The sequence below is a fragment of the Olea europaea genome, chromosome 13 (genome assembly GCF_002742605.1).
Source record: "Olea europaea var. sylvestris chromosome 13, O_europaea_v1, whole genome shotgun sequence".
Classification (NCBI taxonomy): domain Eukaryota; kingdom Viridiplantae; phylum Streptophyta; class Magnoliopsida; order Lamiales; family Oleaceae; genus Olea; species Olea europaea.
Window position 1 is genome coordinate 888,640 of NC_036249.1, and position 11,370 is coordinate 900,009.

Here is an 11,370-nt window from a genome sequence, read left to right on the forward strand (position 1 = left end):
CATTGCAAACTTTCTGTGCTTTGAATCTCATGCGACGCTCTTCCGATCTGGTCCGAGCGTATTTGATGTCAGTCCAGCGCAGGGAGCGATCGCAACCGCGGAGGGAACGGGCCAGCGATTGTGGGGTCCGCGGAGCCGGCGTCGATCGAAAGCGAGGGGCCAGCGGGGAGCTCTCGGAGGGGCGGGATAGGGAAAAAAATTGCTTCAGCGGCGGGGAGGGAAAAAAAAAAAAAAAAAACGGGAGAGGAGATCTGGACCAATAATATATTAAGAAGTGGGAACTTATTACACTGTGTACATTTCGACTAAAAAGACGAGAATTGACAGAACTGAGGTTGAGAAGAACTGGAACTAGCCACCATCATAATATTTGGAGTTGCAGTAGAAACTCAGAACAGGAGTTTTCTGTATAATTATCTGTATATAGTGTCAGATGTGAAGTATTCTGTAAAACATTGCTTCTTTCATTTTTGAATTCGATTTCACCAAAGAAAAATGACCTATTTAAATTTAATAAATGATTACTTGTTATAGTTGATGGTTGTTTCACAATTCCATCTCTACTACAGAACCAGATGGGAGAGTTTTTTCTCATCCAGCTCCTCACAAATAAAAGGTAACGAGTGTGCCCAAATAATTCGATGGGGGTAGCTGCTGAACCATACCACATAGTTCCAGCAACTAATTGCTTTTGCAGTGGCAATTGGAATGATATTAACTCCTATTTATTCATTATCTATGTCACGCCAGATGTTCTATGGATACAAGATTAACACAAAATTTCTCCACTGATTCCTTCGAAGGTTTTTCTTTCACACAGTAAAGCCAACTTCTCTCAACTGCAAGCGCAACTACAATGCTTATAAAAAAATAAACAGTCCATCATTGCTTGTCACTGATATGTAAAGGCTGCATATAAAACGCGAAGTGGAAAACTCAAATAGCCATCTAGTTTTCTGCCTTTCCTGTGTCATTTTGAAGTCTCTGTAGGGTGTTATACTTCTTGAAAAATGACTTCCCCTATTTTTTTCTCAAGTTTTATTTGACCCTGAATCATTTTTAACCAATAGTCATTCTTTATAGTGCTTTTCTCGTACACTTCTTTACTTGGTTTGAATGATATTGATGGCATATTTTTGTTGTAGCTTACTGCAAGATCTTTAGATTTTATAACAGGGTTGCAACAACCCTGCCTTGGTCATGGTCTCGAAGCCTGATCATTGATTGCTAAGATTATATTGCATAAAAATTGACTAACTATTTTTTTCTGAGAGGCACTGCAGGTACACATCTTTTGCGGGTTTGTTTCCTTTATTATCAAGGGGAACACTGACATTGGTGACTCTTGAAGAGATATCACAGACCATTGACTCAGAGAATTTCACAGTCCAGAACTGTGTCGTCTTTGCTGGGCCGTTGGCAACCACTTCAATAAGTACCAATGCCAAATTTGAAGTTCGAAGTCCCCAGCGTGTGCAGGTAACTTTAGTATCTAATTTTACATTTTCTAATAATAAATCATGAGTAAAAATTTCCTTTCTTTTGTAAACGAGGAACTTGTATGATGAATTGACGAACTGCTTTTTAAGGAAAAACTTAATGGTTTTTTTATGGTTTTTTTCTGTTTGATCATTGCCTTCGTCCTAAAATAGCTTGAATAGGTTACAATACTCTCACGTTTTAAATAAAAAAGTTAGTTATTTTATATCTTACCACACCATTCTGAATTGCAGATAAAGTTTGAAGAAGGAATCATAGGCACTCCTCAGCTGACTGATTCTATCGTACTACCAGAAAATGTGGAATTTCTGGGACAAAAGATTGATCTCACGCCCTTCAAAGGTTTACTCAGTTCTGTCCAAGACACCGCTTCCTCTGTTGCAAAAACCATTTCTAGCAGGCCACCACTGAAGTTTCCCATCTCCAGCAGCAAGGCGGAGTCGTGGCTCCTAACAACATACCTTGATGATGATCTTCGGATCTCGAGAGGAGACCGTGGCAGTATATTTGTCCTCATCAAGGAAGGCAGCGCCCTTCTGTCTCCATAGGCATATCACTTATTTTCCTGTAGAATTGTGTGTAATAATGCAGGTGACTTAATAGTTAATACTGGTTATAACTGCATTGACATGTACCAGATTTAAAAGTGAACAAGAACTTCAAGGTTTTGCTATGTAATCAATAATACGCATGCAGAATTGCGATATGTAATCTTCAACAAATTTTCATTTTTGATGTTAGGCCATTTTGTAGAAAAGGTTGACGTTGGACTAGTAGGCCTAAAATTCTCTATTTTATCCTCCTTAGCCCAAAATTGGTTACGCCATTAGCCCACAGTTACAATAAGAACAAGCCCAAAAATGAAAGATGATGGAAACGGAATCAAATCATTTGTAAACTCGAATATGCTTTCAGCATTTTAGTAAAATCCACCAACCACGGTCCATAACCAGAACAAAGGAAATAATTAAAGATAATTCGATAACAAGTTGTAGAATGATGTTATTTTGCACTACTTTTATGAGTACTAGTTTAGAAGTGATTGGATATCATAAATGTGATTTATTTTTCTACTGTTAAAGTGATTTATACTTAGTTATATATCATTTAGACAGGCGATTACCATTGGCAATGTTAAGTTCCTATTTGGCCAACATTATTTGAGATTATAATTTTTGGAGTATTGTTTTTTGAAAAATGTGTAATTAAAAATGAGAAAAAATTTGAATTCGTGTTTAATATTATTTTATTAAAAAATGTATGATAAATAAAAAGAGAGAACAAATAGATTATAATTTTATCGGAAGTGAAATGGGCGCTGAATAGCATTAGTTGTATGGAAAAGTGGGAGTTAGGTAGAAAAATTAAATTACCAAAACACCCCTACGCACAACAACTTCGCTGAAGGCGGAGCTTCCGAAGGACTACTTTGCCCTTTCTCCCTCAACTACGAGTTAGATAGTGAAAGAAAAGAACCGGACAGCTAAAACAAAAGTTCTCCCCCGAAAGGTCTGAGGTTTGGTCTCCCTGAAGTCTCAGTGTTGGGTTCAAAAGGTAATAATTCAAATGGCCGCTGCTTTGGTTGCTAATGGAGAAATCGCCACCGTCAAGCCCTCTGCTACCGGCCGTTATTCCGCCTTCTACAGCGAAGTACAGAATAGCCGCCTCGATCACCCTCTCCCTCTTCCCTCTGTCCTCAGAAGCGCCTTCAAAGTCGTCGATGGACCACCTAGCTCCGCCGCCGGCAATCCTGGTATATATTTACACATTTGAGTACATCTATACACTCACCCTCAGTGTAAAGTACTGTGCTCCGTGATGTAATGTACGTGCGATATGAATAGGAAGTTGATCTGTTGATGAAAGCATCCTGTGATCTCGTAAATTTATGCATTACTTTTGGTTCTGAAGCGAGTGATTGAGCCCCCGTTTGGTCCCATTCTACTTCTTATACTTTTTCACTTTCTTATTTTTAACAACACAGTCTTTAATAAAATAAAATAATATTTCACGCAAATAAATTTTTTTTTTTTTACAACCATGTATTTTTCAAAAAAACACTATTCCAACCATTAAAATTGGGATAGAATGAGGGCCAAATGGGGACTGAGTTTTGAAACTTTTTTTTTTTGTTGTGTGTTTGTTTATTGAGATACATCGATCTGAGAAAGAACTTTGCGACCTCTGGAGCTGTTAATGCTTTTCTTTTGCTAGATGTTGAAATTGGAAGGTTTAAGAAACTAGAGTCCTTTATGAAATTCAATGTGAAGTTTTGTTTCATTTATAGTTTAGTTTGTAGATCTGGATACAATAGCCTCCATATACGTGAAAATGAAATTTTGTTGGAAGAATAGAGTAATATCAACTATTGGATTTCTGATTGATGGATGGCCAAAATTTTGAGTTCTGAGAATAATTCAATTTTTTATTTTTCCTGTCAACTTACATCTTTCGATTGAATTTGAATATTTAAGATTTATATTATTCCATCACTATCTTGATGCAACATTTTCATACTCCGGCGTCTCCAACAGTGCTCTAAACTGAATTTGATGATTATTGGTTGATTGCAGATGAGATTGCCAAATTGTTTCCATCCGTGTTTGGACAACCATCAGCAATGTTGGTACCAGGTGCTTCAGGTGATACCCCACCGGTTCAAGGCTTGAAGATTGGAGTGGTTTTGTCTGGAGGGCAAGCTCCAGGAGGACACAACGTTATATCTGGAATTTTTGGTTAGGGTCTCTGAGTTTCACCATGTGTACTTCCGTGTATTGCAATGTTTTCTTTCTGAGTTGAATGGGCTATGTTTTGTGTATGGGTTGCAGATTACTTGCAGGATCGTTGCAAAGGGAGCACAATGTATGGGTTCAGAGGTGGACCGGCAGGGATCATGAAATGCAAATACGTGATTTTGACTTCAGACTACATTTATCCTTACAGAAATCAGGTAACTTTCTTCTTTATGTACATGATATTCTTATTATTTTGCTGATTCATTTTCTACTAAATAAAGCTGTTGCCTTATTTTATATTTTGAGTTTGATCACGTCCATGTTAACACATGTTTCTAGTATGATGGCAAATTCAAAACAGTATGTTCTTAAAATCCACAATTTGTTACCTAATTTAAATTCAAAGAAATTATTTGAAACCCCAGTGCATACTGTTCTCTATATGCCAGCTGATTGTTTTATTTTTATTTTATTTTATTTTTCCTTTTTAGCTTTTGGCTAAACTTGTTAAGTTTATCTGTGATGTACATGGTTTTGTTCATGTGGAATTCTTAAAGATTAGGGTTCAATTGACATTTTGCATTTAGGTTTAAATAATGTTTCACTTGCCATTAATGATCTAGAGTATTGTGACTATAATTTTGGTATACAAATCGGCAATATGCTTATTACTGATTTATTGATTATTTGGTTAAAGCCTAAACTATTCAAGTTGAGTAGCATCTACCTGAATTGCAATATTTCTATCAGGGTGGATTTGATATGATTTGCAGTGGAAGGGACAAAATTGAGACTCCAGAGCAGGTATATGTTTACTTCTACTAGACATTATGAAATTTGTATAGAGATAATATTCCCTTTCTGAGACTGAACTGAAAGAGGTTGCACGAACTCATTTCAGTTTAAGCAAGCTGAAGAAACAGCACTTAAGCTTGATTTAGATGGGCTTGTTGTAATTGGTGGAGATGACTCAAACACCAATGCTTGCCTTCTGGCTGAAAACTTTAGGTAAGTATCCTATCATCTGTAGAAACTGTCATCACTTCTGGTTTATTGTTTTGTCTCTAAAATCTTCTCTTATGAACTTAGGTCTTTTATAACGGCATCTAATGTATATACTATGGTGTTGATTTGAAGCTTTTATTTATGTGTTATCTCAGGAGTAAAAATCTGAAAACTAGGGTCATTGGATGTCCAAAGACCATTGACGGTGACTTGAAATGCAAAGAGGTTCCCACAAGTTTTGGGTTTGATACTGCATGCAAGGTGATTTTAACATTTAAGAGTTGGTATAGGACCAAGAGTATAACTCTAGCATAAAAATGGATAGATATACTGAACTTCAGATAAATTGATCTATGTATCCAGTAATAAAGCTCATCTACGAGTATGTTTTTTGAGAAAGAAAATGTCTTTGAAGTTTCTTTAGCATTCTACTCCACCAGAACATTTCGGCCATGGTCCTACTGTTCTTTCACTACATCCATCACAATCAATAATCAATGCTATCGCATGATGTTAATCATCGCTAGTATGCAACTCTAAAGGTTGCCATCACGAAGTAACTAGTTGAAATGTTTCCTTAAATGGCAACCTCCTTGGTGGCAATTTCATACTTCCTAGTTATATGGAGCAGCGAAATCAAACAGTTGTAAAGATAGCTTTTCCACATATAAGGATACTTGGTCAAATTCTTACAGAGTTTTGTGCCTTCTTTCTTCTTGCCCAACTCACAGAACCATCTCAAGATTTAGATAAGTTTGATTTCCCTGCAATTTTTTCAAAGATTATTTCTTAAGTTTCCAGATTAAAATCAAGGATGACTTTCTCTTCTGTTCTTGTGATTCTATTTTAATAATAGTGCCCCTTGTGAATAGTTAAATGTTTCATTCAACACAAGTGGGAGGAATTCTGCATGCAGCGTGTCAAGAATCTTGTTATTTTTTACCATTAGGAAATGGTTGGTAATATATTGGTAGTTCTTTTTCCACCTCTCCAGATATATGCTGAAATGATTGGGAATGTCATGGTAGATGCCCGTTCAACTGGAAAATACTACCATTGTAAGTGCACTAGTGCTGGTGATAATATATTTGAAAGAAACCAAGTTTTTCGTTCAATATATGTTTTCGATCGGAGAATTTTTTATGTGCACATGCCAGCTGCAGACGCATGTATTATGCACGGCTTTAATACTAAAGGAGCTTTATCAAATTCAAATATATTCTTTTTCTACGCTGTGATTCAAAGATTTGATCGCACGAGTAAGGTCCTATGGTTCTTTTTGCATTCCAGGGTTTGTCTTTATGACAGTTTAATTCTGATCCACTGTTACTATTCTTTTCGGAAAAGAATACCTAAATTAAATGCTGTCATTTCCTTTCTTAAAATGTCCTTATCCATGTCCACTTTGCTAAAGTGCTTCTGCTCGTTGTCATTGCCTGAATACCCTTTAATTGCATTCCTGCTTTTGTACTTTTCATGCAGTAAAAACACATGGCCTGACTCATAGCTCTGACATTCATCAACAGAGAACTACAAGTAAAAAAAAAGGAAAAAAGAAAAAGCAGACAAACACTTCTCAATTCCTACCTCAATAATCAAGCCTAGTCAAAACGAAGGCATGACATTTGGGGCCAAGTAGTATTACTTGAAATTCTCTAATAACTAGTGATCTCCAGTTTTACATACGTTTGTTTAAGGTCTACATTCATGTGGGTAGTTAAAAAAATTGCTGGAACTTTTTGGATAAAATATCCTGTCATTGATTTCCTTCTGATATTCTTGATTGTTTATCCAACTCTTGCTGATCTTACCATATTATTCATCTATATTTGGAAGGGCACTGAATAACTTACTGTTTCTATATAATTTGATTTATTTGCTATTTATCAAAATAATCTGTCCCCGTATTCCCCCTTAATTGGACAACATTTTCTTTTCAATTATGACTCTTTTGTCTCAGCAGCTTTGAACTGTAAAGACATTAATCTGTGTAAATATTCCCAGTTGTTCGACTTATGGGGCGTGCTGCTTCACACATTACCTTGGAATGCGCTTTGCAAACTCATCCAAACATCACTCTTATTGGAGAAGAGGTACCTTTCTTAGTCCATCGAAAAATAACTGTATTAGCAGTGTGTTTGAGCTTTAAATTCCACCTTTTCTACTTCTACTTCTGTTTTGCATTGAGATTTTTATCAAGAGATAATTGAAGAACGACAAACAAAATCCTCAATTGATAAAACTAAAGACAATTCATCTAATTAGTTAGAAAGGCAATTTTAACTTCCTCCTAGCTCAGTCAAAGATGTCTTGCAGAAATCTTCTAAATGTTAGCCCATATGCTAAGAAGAATGGAGAGACAGAAGCATTCTGAGATGTCTAAAGATAGTTAACTCATATAGTATTACTATGCTAGAATATGAATGTTGTGTGCAATCTCATACTGTTACAGTGTGGATAGAACAAGAGAGCATGTATGTGTACTTGTTTAGGATGGAATATACTTGCAGAGAAATTGAACAACAGGTAGCATAAAGAATTAAAGTTACCTTTCAATGGTCTATTGAGTAAAAGCTTTAGTTATGGAGATGGGTTAATAATTTGAATTTCCAAACCACCTTCTCACATGCTGTCTGGAGTCCCTTTTCAGGCCTACTGTGTGCAATCACCTGAGGATGGCGACTCGATTTGATGCCAAGTCATTTGCTGCTAGTTCACACTTTGAATTGGGCCATGTAGATATGTTTATTTAAGCCTATTAAATATTTAAATTGATGAATCTATTCACAAGGGGCAAATGAACGATTCCCTGTGATCATGTGAGCTCATGTTATAGATTATGTATGATTTGTTAAATTAATTCGGACGACATGAAGTTGGCGAAGATTTTGAAGCATATTGTCCACCCAAAGAAATTAAAAGAATAAATGAGTAGAGTCTTAAGAGTTAAACTCTCTATTTTAGATAGTTGCTATTAAATTTTCTGAAAAACTTCCTAAGTTGAGTTTTTGTTTCTCAGTTAGTTCTAATCTTGCTGCAGGTTGCTGCAAATAAACAGACTCTTAAAAGTGTTACAAACTACATTGGTGATGTGATTTGCAAACGTGCAGAACGAGGATATAATTATGGTGTGATACTTATCCCAGAGGGGCTTATTGATTTCATTCCGGAGGTGAAATTGTGTTTTGTGATTTTCTTTAACTGTTGTTGCTTCTTTTTTCTCGTATTTCTCTTGGCTCCTCCAAGCCTTCAAATGTACATATATTTCTCTGCAGAATGTATTTTGCTGCTCCTTTGATATATTGTTTTCTGTGCTGAATTATATTTTTGCTGATATTTATCGTTAATTGCAGGTCCAGCATCTCATTGCAGAACTGAATGAAATATTGGCTCATGAAACTGTGGATGAAGCTGGTCTTTGGAAAAAGAAACTTGAACCCCAATCTCTTCAGCTTTTTGAACTTTTACCTCCAGCAATCCAGGATCAATTGATGCTTGAGAGAGATCCACATGGAAATGTCCAGGTAAAAGCTTTCACCACGTCAATGTATAAATTCATATTTCTGTATCGTGGCGTGCAGGTGGGTTATATGTTATTGTTCAATCCCCCTCCAGGTTGCCAAAATTGAGACAGAGAAAATGCTCATTCAAATGGTTGAAACTGAGTTGGAGCTAAGGAAGCAAGCAGGTCTATATAAAGGCCATTTCAAAGGACAGTCGCACTTTTTCGGGTACTTGTTATTTATACACGTTTTCTAATTATCTCTCTCTCTCTCTCTCTCTCTCTCAAATGCCTTTTCTCAGCTTTTCTGGTTTTGCGATGATTAGATTAGGGCAGAAAATTTGTTAAGACTGAATATTTACCGTGTGATGTGATTTTCACCTCCACAGATATGAAGGAAGATGTGGTTTACCATCTAATTTTGATGCCACGTATTGTTATGCTTTGGGTTTTGCTGCTGGAGCACTACTCGAAAGTGGAAAGACCGGATTGATATCATCAGTATGTGCTTTTGCTCGCATAATTTCTCCCAGTATTTTTTGGTTCCATCTAGTTGTTTTTGCTTAATTCTGGACTGTGAGTGTCAAACTTTCACCTCTTGCTAATATGAAAGATCTTATAGCTAAATTTGGGATCAGCCTATTACACATGACTTGCTTCATCCATCCAGGTGGGAAACTTGGCTGCACCAGTTGAAGAATGGACCGTTGGCGGAACAGCATTGACCTCGTTGATGGATGTTGAAAGGAGACATGGTATACTGATCACTTGTTTTCATGTCTTGCAGCTTTACATTCACTGAGAAGCATTAATTTTTTTGCAAGTTAGACAACAGGGGGTTGGGTTCATTGTGATGGGACATGCTCGAATGAAATAGGTGTTTGTTCACGTGACTTAAAACTTGTTCTATTTTGCAGGGAAGTTCAAGCCTGTGATAAAGAAGGCAATGGTCGAGCTTGAAGGTGAGATTTTTTTCTTTAATTATTCACTCATTTGTGCATATGTGCCTTTTTACTTTATTTTATTTTCCACTAAAACTTAGTCGCATGCTTCTTTGATAGCATCTAATTCAGGAGGTAGTGACCCGTGGGTTTCCTTTCCTTTTATGTTTCTAACTGGTTATTTATTTGTGATTATGGTCCAATCTGATACCAAATGTATGGATAATTTTTTCAGGTGCCCCGTTCAAGAAATTCGCATCAATGCGAGAGGAATGGGCTCATAACAACCGATATATCAATCCTGGTACACTAAAATAATCACTCTGATTCTTCTATCTAGTATTCGGGTTGGATTTGGTCTAGTTTCTTAAAAATGAAGGCATAATGTCTGCAGAAAAATGAGAACTCGAAGTTTGTGCTTCTCCTCGATCATATTAGACATTAATTGCTTGAAAATATTCATCCTTCAATACATACATATGATTTTGAGTTCCCTTTTCGCCGTGTATTTCAGTTGTTCCTTATGTTGACTCCATTTTCCAATGTAATTACAGGCCCCATTCAATTTGTTGGCCCGGCATCTTCTAAAACTAATCACACCTTACTGTTGGAGCTTGGAGCACAAGTATAAACTTCCTCGTGAGAAAATTACTCAAATAGTTGAGCGTCGCGGCCTTTGGGATGTTCAATTACCAGACGTTTCTTTGTTATTTTAATTTTGGTGTATCATCCGTGAACTATTTAACTCTGAATGTAACTCTTCAAGTTGTGACCTTTTGATTGAATTAGGACATGAAATAAGTGATTTCAAAGTGAAATTATCAATAGTCAAGTTGCCTTCTCTCGTTAAACTGATTAATTGGTGTACCTTTATCTTAGGTGAAAAATAATGTCTTTAGTTTTGTTTAGTCGTTGGGTTTTAATCACAATTTTCTTTTATTGCAAGTTGGGTATTTGGACTAAGAGCTTGTTTGATAAAATTTTGTTAAAATTCTGAACATGCAATAAGAACGTACTAAACACAATAGAGTTTTGATTCCTCAAGAATTATAAAAATGCGATGCAAAGAGAGCGATTTTTTTGGTCTTACCCTCTAACTAAAAATAACCCTAATGACTATTCACTCTTAAATTTAGTCTCTAGTAAAAGTTGTATATGATTCTTTGTTTTTCTGATTTTGTGCATTTTTTTTCTTAATTTTTTGAGAACTAATCGAATCCCCTAGAAGCTTTATGTATGTAGTTAGTCTAATTTCAAAAGCTAATCAAGACTATTGAATGAGCCAAATACTCGGCAATTGGTGTGTAATAATTTGTCGTAATTCATGTCACTATTTCTATTATTTAAATCTGGAAAATATTTTTCTGTGGGTAAATTACTTGGCATAACATCAAAGTTGTCCCTTTTTATTGAATTTTCAATCTTTGGTCCAAAGTAAAATCACAATGGACATTTCCATGCAGCACTATTCATCTATCACATCTTTCATCAGGATTGACATTGTCTTAAAGTTTTAGTTTTGTATAAGGAAAATTTTAAATTTTATTAATTTGACCCTATAGAAAATACAAATTTTTACCTCAGAATAATATAATCTATGTTCTCGTAGTCCCTTTATTTTTTTTATTTTTTATTTTTTGGGGTTTGGGGAGAAAGGGGGGGGGGGGGGGGGGTTAAAATTATAAAT

The 11,370-nt window shown here is 35.9% G+C and overlaps 2 protein-coding genes across 2 annotated transcripts; both read left to right on the forward strand.

Moving 5' to 3' along the window:
• Positions 1-1,257: 1,257 nt before the first annotated feature.
• On the forward strand, positions 1,258-2,233 carry LOC111407175 (light-induced protein, chloroplastic-like; the record flags this gene model as incomplete). Its single annotated transcript, XM_023036507.1, has 2 exons — positions 1,258-1,479; positions 1,734-2,233. Coding segments are annotated over 2 exons (537 nt in total), but the record flags the coding sequence as incomplete, so codon positions are not given.
• A 725-nt stretch (positions 2,234-2,958) lies between these two features.
• Positions 2,959-10,542, forward strand: LOC111407176 (pyrophosphate--fructose 6-phosphate 1-phosphotransferase subunit beta). Its single transcript, XM_023036508.1, has 16 exons — positions 2,959-3,253; positions 4,074-4,235; positions 4,329-4,450; positions 4,986-5,039; positions 5,137-5,243; positions 5,396-5,501; positions 6,235-6,298; positions 7,245-7,333; positions 8,281-8,412; positions 8,594-8,764; positions 8,856-8,971; positions 9,132-9,243; positions 9,413-9,497; positions 9,660-9,704; positions 9,919-9,987; positions 10,238-10,542. Exons 1-16 carry the CDS (start codon positions 3,067-3,069, stop codon positions 10,312-10,314), a joined length of 1,698 nt encoding a protein of 565 aa, XP_022892276.1. The 5' UTR covers positions 2,959-3,066; the 3' UTR covers positions 10,315-10,542.
• The last annotated feature ends 828 nt before the right edge of the window (positions 10,543-11,370 follow it).